General features: G+C 40.9%; 1 protein-coding gene across 1 annotated transcript in view; it reads left to right on the top strand.

Annotated features, from left to right (window-relative positions):
- Nucleotides 1-15,743, top strand: part of SLC17A8 (solute carrier family 17 member 8) — a 45,208-nt gene extending 29,465 nt beyond the window's left edge. The window contains exons 6-12 of the mRNA XM_020903646.2: nt 59-145; nt 752-891; nt 1,022-1,171; nt 2,114-2,246; nt 6,639-6,749; nt 11,980-12,107; nt 13,482-15,743. Coding sequence (XP_020759305.2) covers nt 59-145; nt 752-891; nt 1,022-1,171; nt 2,114-2,246; nt 6,639-6,749; nt 11,980-12,107; nt 13,482-13,826 — 1,094 coding nt within the window. The 3' untranslated portion in view covers nt 13,827-15,743. The remainder of the gene's footprint in view (nt 1-58; nt 146-751; nt 892-1,021; nt 1,172-2,113; nt 2,247-6,638; nt 6,750-11,979; nt 12,108-13,481) is intronic.
- The last annotated feature ends 1,195 nt before the right edge of the window (nt 15,744-16,938 follow it).

The following is a 16,938-nucleotide window of genomic DNA, read 5'->3' as shown; positions in this document are numbered from 1 at the left end:
ATGGTTGGATGGGCTTGCCTGGTGACTGGTGAGTTTCCTTCCACTTTTTTTGTCCTAGGTTCCTATGCAGGAGCAGTGATCGCCATGCCGCTGGCCGGGGTGTTGGTCCAGTACATTGGATGGGCCTCTGTCTTTTATATTTATGGTGAGTGATTTGATTTCATGAGTTCCCATGAATAACTGGGCTTCCCAGGTGGCTCGGTGGTAAAGAATCCCCTGCCAATGCAGGAGATGCAGGAAATGCAGGTCTGATCCCTGGGTCGGGAAGATCCCCTGGAGGAGGGAATGGCAACCCACTTCAATATTCTTGCCTGGAGAACCCCATGGACAGAAGAGCCTGGTGGGCTACAATCCATAGGGTCACAAAGAGTTGGACAGGACTTAAGTGACTGAACACACACACACACACACACATGGGTAATTGATGGATATGGCCTTTGACTATCTAATGGGGTTGGCTTAAGAGTTTACTGTATGAAAATAGGGATTACTAAGACAAGTTTATCACATAAATGGAATACTTGTCTAATGATGATTCATTTAATGTGTATATAAAAGTTGAATTTCCTAATGAGCAGAGCATAATCTTTCTTTAAATACCAGTTAATAACATAATGCCAGGAAAAAAAATCAACCAAATGCTTTCTACTAGCTGAATATAGTGCCATTTGAGAATACTTTGAAATTTGACAAATTTAGAGATGGAAGAAAATGAGATGATATCATCAAGCCTTTTGTTTTCCGACTGCAGGTATTTTGGGGATTATTTGGTACATGTTTTGGCTGTTGCAGGCCTATGAGTGTCCAGCAGCTCACCCAACAATATCCCAGGAGGAGAGGACCTATATAGAGGCAAGCATAGGCGAAGGAGCCAACTTGGTTAGTCTCAGTGTAAGTAGAGAGGAGAGACGAAGACTTGCCTCTTTTTATGAGTATTTCTTTCAATGATTGTGTTAGCCTCATAAGAAAAATAATTTTTCAGTATATTCACTACAAATCTCACGGTATTTCCACTTTCTAGAAATTTAATACACCATGGAAAAGATTTTTCACGTCATTGCCAGTGTATGCAATCATTGTGGCCAATTTTTGCAGAAGCTGGACATTTTATTTGCTGTTAATAAGTCAGCCTGCTTACTTTGAAGAGGTCTTTGGATTTGCAATAAGTAAGGTAAACATACAGATTCTTGAACTTTAAATCTCTTGCTTCTACTGCAAAAATCTTTGCTTGATAAAATAATTACATTACTTATCAAAATTCCTAACAGTTCTGTGACACCTAATACCCTGGAGGTCAGACAAGTTATGCATTCTACGTGCAATAAACACAGCTATTTAATTTCTTCTTAGTAAGGATCAGAGCTGTATTAAGCTGCTTTTAAAGATTTATGTTCTTCCCATTCTCAAAGTGTTTCTGAAGCTGACTCAAGAACTGCATATTAGGCAAGGATCAAAAGATTTAAGGGTGCAAGGTTGTGTTTTTTTTTTCCTATAAATTATTCAGGGAGGAGCAGTAAGAACCTTAAAGCTCATTTTGCAGATCACAGTCATAGCACTAATGACCAGTACTTTATGGTTTAGAAAGAACCTTTTTCAATGTCCCCAACCATTGCTATTAGGTTGCCTGTGTTTCAGGTATGAAGAATGTGGATGGTAAAACATAAGCTGTCATCCTAAAAGTATTAAGTCTCCTTCCCACAGGATAAAGAACGGAGGCCTAGCAGAGGTAGATATCTGTGGCTATGGAAGAACTAGCCCAGCCAGTAGTGGCGGCCATCAGGGGGTACTCACTCTATGCCAAGAGTCTAACTGCCATGTGCCAAGTAGTTAAATACCCACTGGGTACTGGGGCCTCTGTGAACAATTTTAAGACCAGACCTACCCATCTCAAGGAGCTTCCTATCTGGTAGAGGAGACGAGTAGGTCTATTCTTAAAGTTGTTCACTCATTCATTGTTTATTCATTACAAAATTCAGGCCTGTCTTGGTCCCGTATAATTAGATGATTAAATTTGGTGGTGAGGGTGAGGGGTTCAGTGGAGATGGTGAGGGTGTTAAAGAAGTACATCTCTCAGAAGTAGCTAAAAACAGCTCACTGTTTCTTTTCATTCCAGGTGGGTCTCTTGTCAGCAGTCCCACACATGGTTATGACGATCATTGTGCCTATTGGAGGACAACTGGCTGATTATTTAAGAAGCAGAAAAATTTTGACCACAACTGCTGTCAGAAAAATCATGAACTGCGGAGGTACTGTGGATTTCATAGGTGGCTTAAGCAGCTTCTATAGAATGAGATGAAACTGAATTGCAGACCATATTTTTGAGGTTAGGTCTAAGCACTGAGAAGGCCCTTAAGTCCACCCCCTAGTTGATACTTGAGTGTCCGTCACGCCCCTGCCTAGAGGTCACTGAGCCTGTACTTGTGCAACCTGAGATAGGACAGTCTGGGAACTCCTTGGCACTCCAGTGGTTAGAATTCTGTGCTCTCACTGACAAGGCCCTGGGTTTAATCCCTGGTTGGTGCACTAAGATGTGGGGTGCTTTTTTGGTCATGTGGCCCAAAAAGAGATATTTTTTAAAAAGATATGACAGGGAAGCCTGGCGTGCTGCTGGTCATGGGGTCTCAAAGAATCGGACATGACTGAGTGTCTGAACGACGTAGAAGATGGAAAGTGTGACTGAGGCAAAAAGATCCTTGTCTGGCTGAATTGGTTGCCTATGTGAACTTCAGGTTGTTTTAATACGAAATGAAAAAATTTCTCAGACCTTTCAGTTCTAGTTCTGTTTCTCTTGGCATAGTTTCACTTCCCAGGATCTCTTGATCACCCATAAAGTTTAAATTTTATCATTCAGCTCCTGAAACATACAGTCCTAGCGTTTTCACAGTAGATGGGAGTCACTTATGCTCTTAAATGATTTTTCTTTCTTTGAAAGTCTACTATTTGGCAAAAATCTTTTTTCTTATTGATGCATCAATGTATCATTTATAGGTTTTCTTCATACAGTATCTTTATTCTAATTATTTGGGGGGAATTAACTTTCTGGTTCCATTTTTTTTGATAGTGTTAAGGGAAGTTGGAACCATGTGCCTTGTTGTGTAAGACAGGCCAGTTCCAAAACACAAATAGTTAGTATACAATGTTATGTGTGTGTGTGTGTGCTCAGTCATGTCCAACTCTTTGCTACTCCCTAGACTATAGGCTGCCAGGCTCCTCTGTCCATGGAATCTTCCAGGCAAGAATACTGGAGTGGGTTGCCATTTCCTTCTCCAGGGGATCTTCCTGACTCAAGGATTGAACCCACTTCCCCTGCATCAGCAGGCTGATTCTTTACCACTGAGCCACCTGGGAAGCCCTTATACCATTATTACTTGTTATTAATTTTGTTTCAACAATTTAAATTATATATAGGGAAAAATAACCTGCCAGTGCAGGAGATGCTAAAGACATAGGTTTGATCCCTGGGTCAGGAAGATCCCCTGGAGGAAGAAGTGGCAACCCACTCTAGTATTCCTGCTGGGATAACCCCATGGACAAAGGAGGGCTGCAGTCCACGGGGTTGCAAAGAGTCGGACATGACTAAAGCGATTGAGCACGGATGCACGGTTCCTTTCAGTCGCTCAGTCATGTCCGACTCTGCGACCCCGTGGACCGCAGCACGCCAGGCCTCCCTGTCCATCACCAACTCCTGGAGCTTGCTCAAACTCATGTCCATTGAGTCCGTGATGCCATCCAACCATCTCATCCTCTGTTGTCCCCTTCTCCTCCTGTCCTCAATCGTTCCCAGCATCAGGGTCTTTTCGAAGGAGTGAGTTCTTCGCATCAGGTGGCCAGAGTATTGGAGCTTCAGCTTCAGCGTCAGTCCTTCCAATGAATATTCAGGACTGATTTCCTTTAGGGTTGAGTGACTTGATCTTGCCGTCCAAGGGACTCCGGCATCACAGTTCAAAAGCAACAGCAACAGTTCTTTGGTACTTAGCTTTCTTTATGATCCAACTTTCACATCCATACATGACTACTGGAAAAATCATAGCTTATGCTAGACAGTCGTTTGTCAGCAAAGAAATGTCTCTGCTTTTTAATATGCTGTCTAGGTTTGTCATAGCTTTTCTTCCAAGGAGCAAAATTCCATGGCTGCAGTTACCATATGCAGTGATTTTGGAGCCTTAGGAAATAAAATCTGTCACTGTTTCCATTGTTTCCCCATCTATTTGCCATGAGGTAATGGGACATGGATGACCAGTAATGACATAAAGTCCACAGTTTAAAAAAAATATTGGTTAATTAAAATTTAAAAACTTATAAATAAATACAATTTTTGAAGCTTTTGTTCCATTTAGAACTGTTACAAAACGGTGGCTATATTCTTCATGTTCTACAATGCATCCTTGAGCCTGTCTTACACCCAGTAGTTTGAACCTCCCACTCCCCACCGCTATATTGCCCCTCCCTCTCTCCATCCCCCCACTGGCATCCCCCACTGGCACCCCATGTGGCATCCCCCCACATCCCACTAATTTATTCTCTGCATCAGTGAGTCTGTGAAGCTCACAGTTTAAAAAGCACCTCTGTGCCCATAATTTTACTGATTCTCTTTAGATGACCATCTAAAACAAGCATTAATGCTTGCCCTGTTTCTATAATAGTTTTGAAGAATGGATTCAGAAAGGTAAGCAACTTATTAAGGTTTACAAAAAAGTGTCTTGGCTTGTATTTCAACTTAATCTTGATTTTCCTTTCTTTCCTTTGCACTAATTATCAAGTTCCCACTACATACTTGCCAGGCTTTGTACTATACCCATGGTACCTTCCCTGGGTAATATCAGAGTTTTGTTGGGGAAGGCAGAAACACAAATGAAAAACTACAGGGCAATGCTGAAAAGTTCTATGAAATGAGTAAGAAGAAGGAGATGTCAGCTTCTCTGATGGTGAGTGGCAGGGTTGTCAGCTTCCTAAGTAAAGCAGTATTTGAACTGGACTTCAAAGGATAGTAAGATTTCTCCAGAAATGAGAAGTGATACCAGAAGAGTACTGCAGGTGAAGGAACAGTTTGTGGAAATACGGTACGGGCACAAAACAGTGCTGTGATCAGGAAATGGTGGAGAAACATGTGCAACAGTAGAGGCCTTCCCATGGGCTTCGGCTGGTGAGCCGGGGGTAAGAGAGACAGAAACTGAAACTGGGGCAGCAGGAGGAGTTTATTATAGACTCTGTACTTAGAGTGTGGAACCACTGACAAGCATTTTAAGTAAAGGAGCAACTGATCAGATTTGTAGTTTAGAAAAATAATCATCCAGAGAATGGATCAGAGGAAAAAGAGATGGGAAGACCAATAAAGAGGTTTTTGAAGTTGTCCAGGTGAGAGGTAGTGGGGTCCACAACTAAGACAATGGTCAGGGAAGGAAAAGCAGGTATTTCTAAGGCCAACGTCATGGATTCTTATCTGAAAACTGAAGAAGAGAAAGAAGTCCAAGTTGATTCTGAGATTTCTGCTTTGAACATTTGATTACCATTTGTTGAGTCATGTCCATGGCCGGCGATCATGCTCAACACCTTATATACCCAATTTCATTTAATCTTCCAATGCTCCAAGATTGTATTATAGCTTTTGGCAGGGGGGAATGAGGAATCGAAGAGAAGTGCTTGTCCAAGATCACACCATTAGTGATTTTGAGATGGAATCTGAATCCAGCAGGCCTGTCTGATAAAGTCTGGGTTCTAAACACAGGCAGATAGATTAATTGAGAGAAGAAGAAAGAGTGTGGTGGTGGTTTTTTGTCTGTTTTGGAGTGAATATGGGGGACAGAGACTTGATTTGGGCCTGCTATCTTTGAGGTAACTCAAAGGACAATCGTGTAGCGATGTCTGGAATCAGCAGATAGTCTCTAGGATGAAGCATCATTTCACTGTCTTCTACCTCCAAGGGTACTTCCTGTCCCTAGAAACAGTACTTATATCATCTTTCTGTCTTGCTATCAACTGAACTTGTGTGTGTTTTTGTGTGTTGGTGAGAAGGATCTTCAGCATTTCCTTACCCTTTTTTATTGTGCTGGATTCACTTATTTTGAATGAAAGGAGCAAAAAGTATTTCCGTCCCACTGTATTTTGTGTGCAAATATCTCATGGCACTATAAAGAGGCCTGAAAGCTTGGCAAACTTCTGAAAAGGAGGAATTTTGCCTTATGCTTTACAGGTGGTGAGGCTCTGCTTTTTGTTTCAGATATTCACTACTGCTTTCTAATCACTTTTGGCAATAATATTATTTTATTTAAAATCATTTTCTGTGAGAGACCATCACTTGTGTAATCAATGGAGAATCACTGACGGTCTTAGAAATGGCAGGGGGAACTACCCATGAACAACTGATAATAAACATTCCTCATCCAATGGGCATCATTGTACCTCCTGGGACTATTCAGTGTTCAAGGCACACCAGGAAATTGTTGGAAAGCTCACAGAACACCTGGGTAATATTAGCAAAGTCGTGTAGTCAAGAAATATCTCTATAAGATTGTAAATATTGTGCCAGAATATGTGCACTAAAAGCTTGGGTCTGTGAAAATAGATTCTTTTTGACAAATTCACGAACTTGGGCTGACCGACTTGGAAATGACGTTTTCCCCTGCTGTTTCCGTTCACAGGTTTTGGCATGGAGGCAACCTTGCTCCTCGTGGTTGGCTTTTCCCATACCAAAGGGATGGCTATCTCCTTTCTGGTGCTTGCTGTAGGATTTAGTGGTTTTGCTATTTCAGGTAAAGTGCCCTTTGGGTTTCCAAATCTTTTCCATAGATTCAGCAAGACTTGGGAGAAAGGAAGGAAAGGATATTAAGCATCTACCTTTGGCAGCCAGGCCATTCCCGAGGATCAAGGCCACTGGCTAGAGATTTTCATCTAGTGGGGATGATTTTGAATATCACTGAGAACTGGGCTTAGGAGCCCAGCCAAGCTGGAATTATCACTACTTTCTTCATCTTGGGAATGACAACAGGCAGGTGCCCTCTCTGGGGCCTGGGCAGAATGCGTGTTGCAGGGCAAAGTGGCACCTTCATACTTTAGCACCAGGCCACCTGACCTAACAGAGGCTCTTGTGACTTTTTTGATTCTCACTTCCTACAGGAGAACTGCTAACATTAACTCACAATCAAATGATGTAGTCATTTGACATAAAGTTATAGAATCAGAAGGGCTTCCCAGGTGGCACTAGTGCTAAAGAATCTGTCTGCCAATGCAGAAGGTGCCAGGAATGTGGATTCAATCCCTGGGTTGGGGAAGTCATCTGGAGGAGGAAATGACAACCCACTCCAGTATTCTTGCCTGGAGAATTGCAAGGACAGAGGAGCCTGGTGGGCTACAGTCCAAGAGGTCGTGAAGAGCTGGACATGACTGAGCACATGCATACACACACATAGAATCAGAAAGTTTTAAGGGTGGAATTTTTCTTTAGTTTTCTGTCTTCTCCATGGCTTTCATTTTCCAAACAAGGACATGCAGATCCAGAGAGGTGATGTGACTTGCTAAGCCAGCAAGACTTAAGAAGAATAGTAATGATGATGTGAGCTAACACTGATCAGGCACAAACTCTGTGCAGGGGGCTGTTCACAGCCCACTCTGTGTATTAATCCCTGCAATTCCAACAGCTACCCTAGGGCCTTCGATCTCCCCATTTTATAGGAGCAGAAACCAGCTACCGCATGAGAGGTAACAGTGCTAGCATATTACAGACTTCAGAAGTTCCCTCTGCAAAACTGGGTGAAAAAGTAAAACTTAAGGATTTTTTTTTCCTATCTATAAAAAAGATTGTAAAACCAAAAATTGTCATTTAACAGAACACTTGACATGTATTGCATCTCTGACAACATTGTGAAGCAAATGATATTACCATTATTTTACTGAGCAATAACTTAAAGCTCAGGAAAATGAAGGACTTTCCTATTGTTACACAACTGGGGACAAAGGAAGAATTTAGGTGCAGTCCTACCTGGTTTTCACGCCTGAGCTCTTTCCCATGACTCTGGGCTGTCTTAAAGATCAAACACGGTGATAGCGTCCTAGAATGGAAGAGCACCCAGCCTCTGGGTCAAGACTACTCTTAAAACAGGGCCTTGGTCTTATCAAAATACAGCTGACCCTTGAACAATGTGGAAGATATGGGTGCTGATCCCCCACCCTGCATAGTCAAAAATCTGACTCTACCGGAGTGGGTAACCTTTCCCTTCTCCAGAGAATCTCCCCAACCCAGGGATTGAACCCGGGTCTCTTGCACTGCAGGTGGATTCTTTACCAGCTGAGTCACAAGGGAAGCCCAAGATACTGGAGTGGGTGGCCCATCCCTTCTCCAGTGGAACTTCCCAACCCAGGAATCAAACCAGGGTTTCCTGCATTGCGGGCGGATTCTTTACCAACTGGACTATGAGGGAAGCCCTCCTGTATAAAGTATTCCTCTGCATCCTGGGTTTTGTTGTATCCTCGATTTTGCATCTGACGATTCATTCAACCACAGATCCTGTGCACGCGTGCTTGCATGCTTAGCTGCTCAGTCGTATCTGACTTTTTGTGACCCTGTGAACTGTACCCCGCCAAGCTCCCCTGTCTATGGAATTTTCCAGACAAGAATACTGGAGTGGGTTGCTGTTTCCTCCTCCTAGAGATCTTTCTGACTCAGGGATTGAACCTGTGTCTCCTGCATCTCCTGCAATACTGTAGTATTTACTACTGAGAAACAAATCTGCCTATAACTAGACCCATGCGGCTCCAACCCACTTTGTTCAAGGGTCAACTATAAATAGAGATGATGAATAGTTAAATTGGAAAAAAATGTTTGCACTTAAAGTAGCCTGAAGCTAACAACTTGGGTTTAGGGATGCAAAGACCTGGGTATAAGGCCCCTCTTTAGTACTTACTATTTACAGAAGGCAAAAAAAAAAAAGCTGAGTTATTTAAATCCTCAGCCTCAGTTTCCTTATCTAGAGACTGGAGAGATATAAGGGCAACTTCATAGGGCTCTTGGGAGATTGCAATGAACTGAGGTCATTCTTTCATTCCTTCATACTTCCCAAGAGTCAGACACTGTTCTTGGTGCAGAAGATACTGCAGTGAATAAAAGAAAAGTTTCTGTCCTTATAAAGTCTACATTCTAGTGGAAATAAAGCTTTTGAAGATCTTAGTCCCAGTACCAGATGCATAAAACAATTAGAAAATATTCACTACGGTTGTTCAGTTATTATTCAATCTAGCTCAGTACTTCTCAAAATTTAATGGTGCATACAAGTCACCTTAGGATCTTGCAAAAATTTTGATTCTGATTTACCAGTGTAGAGTGGAGCCTGAGATCCTGTATTTCGAGCAGGCTCCCCAGTGAAGTTGACGCCACTGATCAGTAGTCCACACTTTGAGTAGCAAGGATAGAGCAGTCATGAATTGTTCCCAGCACGATGTTAAGGGACATCTTCTTTTGATAGCCCTGTAATGCAAAAGAGATTCATATCCTGTCCACAGAGATATTGAAATATTCAGGCCCATATTGTTCCCAGATTGCCAACTTAAGCAACAATCAGATGGAGAGAAATTTTTTTTTTCAGCATTTATAACCCCGCTGGTCCCTTTTAAGGTATGAACTCATTTAATCCCTGTAGCAGCCTGATGAGAAGGGTATTGCTATGTTCATTTTATTAGTGAGGACACTGAGGCTTGGAGAGGTGACTTAACTTACTCAAGTAAATTAAGTGATTAGGATTGGAATAAAGGTTTATCTGATCCAACAGTGAGACTATGGGAGGGACTATGGTCATGGGGAGGATGATTCCTTAGGATCTGGGATATATCAACTTTATAAGGAGTTAACAGGGATGCCAAGGTAGACTTGCTCAGTTTAGGAACTGATTATAAATAGGAGAGCTGAGACAGGTGAGATTAGAAAGATACAAAGAATGGGTGATATCTGCTTTAGAAGATGTCCTGTGTAGAGAAGACAGACTCTCTCAACTTGTGTGTAACTTGCTTTGTGTATCTGCTTCAAAAAGATATATATATATATCTATTAGTATCTCAGTTTCTCAATGATTTCTCCCCCAAACCCCAGGATTGTGTAGCTAGAAACCTAAATGGCTTTTCTCATATTATCTTTAGCTGAACGCAGATGTCTAGGCTTTGTGTCAGAATATAATACTCGCCAATCATATTAATTGCTTCTTATCTCTGGGTTCTTTTCTAATAAAGTGTTTATCACATTCAAATCAACAGTAAGATTAATTAATCTTGCAGCTGTCTTATATTCTGATTTTCTGCCACTTTGATCTAAAAGAGAAGGTATGTTTATTCCAGAAAGGTTTTCTTAAATTCTCTCTGAACAGAGGTAGGAAATAAAACAAGCAGCCAATAGGCTGGATTAGAAAAAGAATTTTTTTAAATTCTATTTTTAGTTCTTTGCACAAAATAGAGAATTAAAAAGCAAGACAGGGGAAAATAAAAATATGAGCAAATAAAACCTATAACCCCCTAATGTAATTTCAGAGTTCAAGTTGGTAATTAATTAAACAACTATATATTGAGTACCTACTATGTGCCAGACACTTTGCCAGCTCAGGAAAGTAAATAGGGTAGATGGATGTTGTACTGTAAAGAAACTGATGTTGGCTTTCACCTCTTTGTACCTATGTAATTGACATATATTATTTATCTTAATTCTTACAACAGTTTTATAAGAATCATTATCCCAGTTTATAGATGAAGAAACTGAGGTTCAGAAAGATTAAATCATTTGTCCAGGTTTGCATCTCAATTAAACAGCCAGATCCAAGGCTGGATCCAACCCTGGGCTACACTGGCAGAATTGGTTCCCAGTGCCCGATGCCTCCTCTTTCAAAGCCTTATCCTTCCCCTGCCTTCCCGCTTCCTTCATTCCACTCATCCTTTTCTCCTGAAAAACAGAAGAATAGTGAGGTACTGGTGATTCTTTATTTCACCACTCCTTGCAGCATTACCTAGTCATAAAAGACCCCAGAGAGACGGGTGTGTTTCGCAGTGGCAGCAGCAGAAGCAATGCTGATATCGGCACCGTGATAGTTACTAGAGCTCAGCTGTTTGCTAACAGTTCTCGTGTACATATTTCCCCTAAGCCTCATCTCACAGCATCTTTATGAGTTAAGGAGTAATATGACCCTCAAAATAGAGGTGAGGAAACAAAGTCCTAAAGATGACTAGTTCAAGAGATAACAATAAGATTCGAATCCACATTTACAAATTCCAAATCAAGTATGTATGTGAAAGTGTTTTGTAAATTACAGAGGATCCTGCAAATGTTTGTATAAATCTTTCTTATCCAAAAAGAGCCCTTTATAATATGCCATGTGGTACTAAGGCAGACCCACCTGTGGTGGCCTTTTGGGAGTGAGCTGAGAGCTAGGAAGGAGGATATTATGAAGCAAGATTTAGTTTTAATCATGCTGTATGTGACTGTGTGGGCTTCCCTCGTGGCTCAGTGGTAAAGAATCTGCCCACAGTGCAGGGTAGAGAAGATCCCTGGAGAAGGAAGTGGCAGCCCACTCCTGTATTCTTGCCTGGGAAATCCCATGGTCAGAGGAGCCTGGAAGGCTACAGTCCAGGGCTTGCCAAAGACCCGAGCACGACTCAGGGACTAAAGAGCGACAACGTGACTGCGTGACCGCTCACTCTGAATACACCTGAGCCGGGCTGTGCTTTTCAGTGCTGCCCCAAACACTGATATTTTGGGGTTTCAAGCCTGGAGGTAGAGGTGCCATAGTTCTCCCCATGAAGATCCCACTGTAGCCATTACTGATCAATCACAGCATGGTTTTCTGCTATGAGCAGACGCAGCCTGACAATCCTCAAGCCAGCCCTTTTGGTAAACGCATCTGTTAGGAGAGGAAAGAGGTTGATGAGAGTTGGGGAAAGCTAAATATTTTCCAAAACGTATTTGGAATTCTGCTCCTGAGTCTGATTTTGAGATGTTTGGCTTCACTGTAGGTTTCAATGTCAACCACTTGGACATTGCCCCTCGCTATGCCAGCATTCTCATGGGAATCTCAAATGGAGTGGGAACCCTCTCTGGAATGGTCTGTCCCCTTATTGTGGGCGCAATGACCAAGCATAAGGTAACGGTTTCCTTTGGGGCTGTGGGTTACGCAATGAGAGGACCGGAATACTGCACCACGCCTCAAGGCCCGATCCCAGCCTGTGTGAATGTCTATGTCCTTGACTTGGCTGAGTCACTTGAGCTTCTATTTTTTTTAATTTTTCTTCTTCTTTTAAAAAATTATCATTTATTGATGGCAGCAGGACTCACTGATGTTTGGTTCTATGTTTCTTAAACTGAGAAATAGAAGCGGTGTGTCTGTGTGTGTGTGTATGTGTGTAGAAGAAGTGATAATACCATAAAGATTGTTTAAAGACAAAAAAGAAACTGAGGCAATTAACTCAGGATAAAAAAATTGCCCAAGGTTGTTTTATAATTCCAAGTAATTAGACTTTATAGCCATTTCCAATTATTGCTTAGCAGGCTCCAGCATGAAAATATTAGTGCAGTTATACTTCCTTATTATGAAGAAAACAAACAAGACATTAATGACCCTTCCTAAGAACCTACACAGGTGTGGCAGCAGGTCGTTACTGAACGTTTGTGTATTTAGACTAAGGTGGGTAGTACATTAGGATCCCAGATCCATCCAGAATTCAGCCACAGGCCACATGGTTTCTTCATCTCTGTCTTTGAAAGGGTTTTAGATATGCTGCCTTCTGCAAATAAACATTGTCTGATACCATGGCATTTTTACCCAACTATTTCTTTGTTGTTGGATTGCCTATTACAAATATAACTTCAGAAATTTTCCCAGTTTCTTAGAGAAGAAAGTGTGGGATAACATTTCTTAACTTTTGATAGAAAAGAAAGGTGGGCCCTGGTGATTTTACAGGCAGAGGATCCAAATTATCTCTCTGTTCATGAGATGATAGGATTAGTTACATGATTATTAATTCTGCTATTAACTCTTTCAACACAAATTCCCATTATTTTTTATACAATATATTTTCATAGAAAATATGATTATACATAAGCTACTGGCAGTCCAAACTGAGCACTTTCGTGACTTAAATTGTCATGTATCCAAAGCAAGCAAGAAGGAGACCTCTGATATTTACAGTGGTGGGTTCCTAAAGCAAATTTAATTTAACCTCATTTGTATATTCAGGAGAGCTGTGAAATGGTGCAGCAAGGATCTTACAGGATGTTTATTTTATAAAGTATTTTTCTAAATTAAAAAAAATGCATATTCACTGTAGTCTTAACTTTGATTTTTTTAAACACTCAAATTCCATTTGGGTCCTGGGCATGCATCTGCCACATGTCTTCCCAAGAAGCGCAGCATTGCTTCGGGATGACTAAGTGCCTTTGTCCCAGTGGGGGACTCCAGAAGATACTGTTAATTTCTGTTTTTGGTTAAAATATTAACTGGTACTGTTTCCTTGTTCAGACCCGTGAGGAGTGGCAGAATGTGTTCCTCATAGCTGCCTTGGTGCACTACAGTGGCGTCCTCTTCTATGGGGTCTTTGCTTCTGGGGAGAAGCAGGAGTGGGCAGACCCCGAGAACCTTTCTGAGGAGAGGTGTGGAATCATTGACCAGGATGAATTAGCTGAGGAGACAGAACTCAACCACGAGAGTTTTGCAAGTCCCAGAAAGAAGATGTCATATGGAGCCACCACCCAGAAGTGTGAAGTCCAGAGGAAGGAATGGAGAGGACAGAGCGGAGTGACCGTCAACGAGGAAGAGCTGACATCCTACCAGAATGAAGGGGAAAGCTTCCCAGAGGCATCCTAATGTCTGAGGGGCGCTCCCGGCTCCTCCTCACTTTAGAACCAGAAAGCATCCATGCCCATTGTCTGCTCCACAGGCTGGCTTGCCAGGGGGTTAACTCTAGGGACGTTGCATGTGGGGGAGCAGGGAGAGATTTACTCAGCAGTTGGGAAACGGGAAACAACTTGCTCCCAGTTCATAAAATGTATGGCTACAAGTTTTTTGATTGGCAGTTGATTCTTCTCTCAAAGAAAAAACTATTCAGGAAGGAATGATTGGAAGAATAAGAGACATTTTTCAAAGAAAAATGGAAGGAAATGGGGATATTTGGCCTGGAGGAGAGAAAAAAAATAGCTGCTACTACATTTCTGAGAGTAGCCGTGTAGAGGTGGGTTTCCTATTCCTGATAAAGGCCACTGCTTTCAAAGGCCCTGTATTGTGCCAGATGCTTTATTACATTCTCATTTAATCTCCACACCCCATGACATACATTTCTTATCCCTATTTTACAATGAGGAAAAGAAAGCAACAAAAGATGGACTTGCCCAGGGTGGTCCTGCCAAAGGCAGTGCTGAGATTGCGTGCATGCATGCGTGCTCAGCCTTGTCGACTCTTTGCAACCCCATGGACTTCAGCCCTTCAGGCTCCTCTGTTCATGGGATTTCCAGAGAAGAATACTGGAGTGGGTTGCCATTTCCTACTCCCAAGTGTTGAGATTGGTGGAGTCCAAAACACATGTCAGTTTGGGAGAAGAAGGTTTTGCTTCAGGTTAGAAGAGATATTTTTAATAATGAAAACTGTAAATGGAGGGTGTTGTCATGTGGATAATTCCCTATCTTGGCAGGCATGGAGGATGGAAAACATTTGGGTTGATGTGACAGAGAACATTCACACATCATATGGGGGACTGGATTCAAAGCTCCTTAGGGTCCTAGGTAATCTGAGAGCCAAGTGAGTCTGTGGATTCATAAGAATGTTAAAGTTGCTTGGTTGTATCCAGCTCTTTATGACCCCATGGACTGTAGCCTACCATGCAACTCCGCCCATGGGATTTTCCAGGCAAGAATACTGGAGTGGGTTGCCATTTCCTTCTCCAGGGGGGCCTTCCCGACCCAGGGATCAAACCCAGGTCTCCTGCATTGCAGGCAGATTCTTTACCATCTGAGCCACCAGGGAAGCTTATAACATGAATTCATACTTTTCTTATATATTTTTTTAAATAACAAGAGTCACAGACTATATGAGAGATTCAAATAGGTTAAAAAAAAAGAAGAGGAAAAATGAAAAACTAAGCAAAATAGTAAAGTTCCAGGAATCTGATGGTCAGAATGGCTGATAAGAAGTAAACTAAATTTCACCCCTTTGGGGAATTCCCTGGCATCCTGTGGCTAGGACTCTGCCATTCCACTGCAGGGGCCTAGTTCAATCCCTGGTCAGGGAAGTAGGATCCTACAAACTATGTAGTGTGACCTAAAAAATATAATTTAAACCCGTCATAATGTCAAGAATGTGGTTAAATAATGTCCCAAATTACTTGTAAATCTTTAAGGCATTTAGTAATTTAAGAAGTTGGTTTATGAATTTTATTAGGTAAAATTCTTAGAAGAGTCCTCTATTTAAAAAAAAAAAGTATGTCTTTAGCCGTTATGGCTGGTGATACTAGGAAGCTTGATCAATTATACAAAATTATGATCGAAGTATTCCTAATGATCTTAATCAGAATGATATTCAGGGAAACCACAATAACATAGCAGTAGTTTAACAATGAAATACTAGAACGTAGACATCTGGGACAATCAGATCCATAGTTAGTGTTGAAAAACTTACCTTTGCATAAGGCAATAACATGGATACTCTCTAAATATATTTTAAAATTTAATGATATTTGAAAACAATGTTGGCATGCAAAATGTTGCTTGAAAATAAAATTATTTTCCTTTTTATTGTTTTTGAAAATTTTAATTCTACTATCAGAAGAAAAAGATAGTATTGTAGAAAAAATGGTAGATTTACTTGTAGTTTGTTATTGTAAGATTTTTTTCCCCCTAATTTCTCCCATATATATATATATATATATAAATATATATATATATATTCTGGTCCCTAACTGTATCAGCAGAATTGTAGTGTATTTTATAAAAAGAATACTTTTGGGGGGAAAATGCCTGACTGTCTATCAAATAGTATTATTTATGTCATTGGTATATCATTTATGTTATTATATGTATTTAAATCTCTTTAACGAGTGAAACTATGTAACTTAGAACAGTTCCTGGCACATAGAAAGTGCTCAGTAAACATTACTTATCTTTTTGGATTGAGAAGAAAGCATGCTGTTTCATTTTCACTCTTGACAGGATTTATTGTGAAAGTCGTGCCATTTTCTAAGTAAAAAAAGAGAGAGAGAAATTTATGATAGCCAGTGTTTTCTTTTTTCTTCTGTTAATGACATCAATAGCTATTTTAAGAACGCGTGGTAATCCTTAAAGCAGTATTGCAGATTGTGACACAAAGTTGTACTTACTCCAACATTTGAAGTCAGCAGCATATGTAGAAATTTGATAAATTACTTTGATAAATCAAAGCCTTTAGGGCACCTGTCACTTGTCCTTACAGTATTTAAAAAAATGGGGTCCTAAGTCATGGTGTTAAAAACTAGACAACACATTATTTTGTTGTGATGGGTTTAGTGAAGGTTGCAATGAACAAATAATTATATTGGAACATCAGGCAAGTGTATTGAATGATTTGAAATTTACTGTACATTTTGCTGCAAATATTCATTTGCAGGTCAGTTCTTAGAGGCAAACTATGGATTCTAGCAAGAAGAGAAGGCGACCTGAGGTGCTAGATTCTTGAGACAAGAAAGTTTGACTGTAGAGAGGGAGGTGGGAGGGGGGATCGCGATGGGGAATACATGTAAATCCATGGCTGATTCATGTCAATGTATGACAAAAACCACTACAATACTGTAAAGTAATTAGCCTCCAACTAATAAAAATAAAAAAAAAAAAAAAGAAAGTTTGACTGGTCCTTTTTAAACAATGAAAGTTTTGGAACATGAGCATAACAAGAAAAGTAGGACTTGTTTAAGAAATAATGACACATTTATTATCCCTGCCTGGGTGTTAAATTC

Source organism: Odocoileus virginianus, chromosome 23 (genome assembly GCF_023699985.2).
Source record: "Odocoileus virginianus isolate 20LAN1187 ecotype Illinois chromosome 23, Ovbor_1.2, whole genome shotgun sequence".
Lineage (NCBI taxonomy): Eukaryota > Metazoa > Chordata > Mammalia > Artiodactyla > Cervidae > Odocoileus > Odocoileus virginianus.
This window is presented reverse-complemented; position numbering and strand designations above follow the sequence as displayed.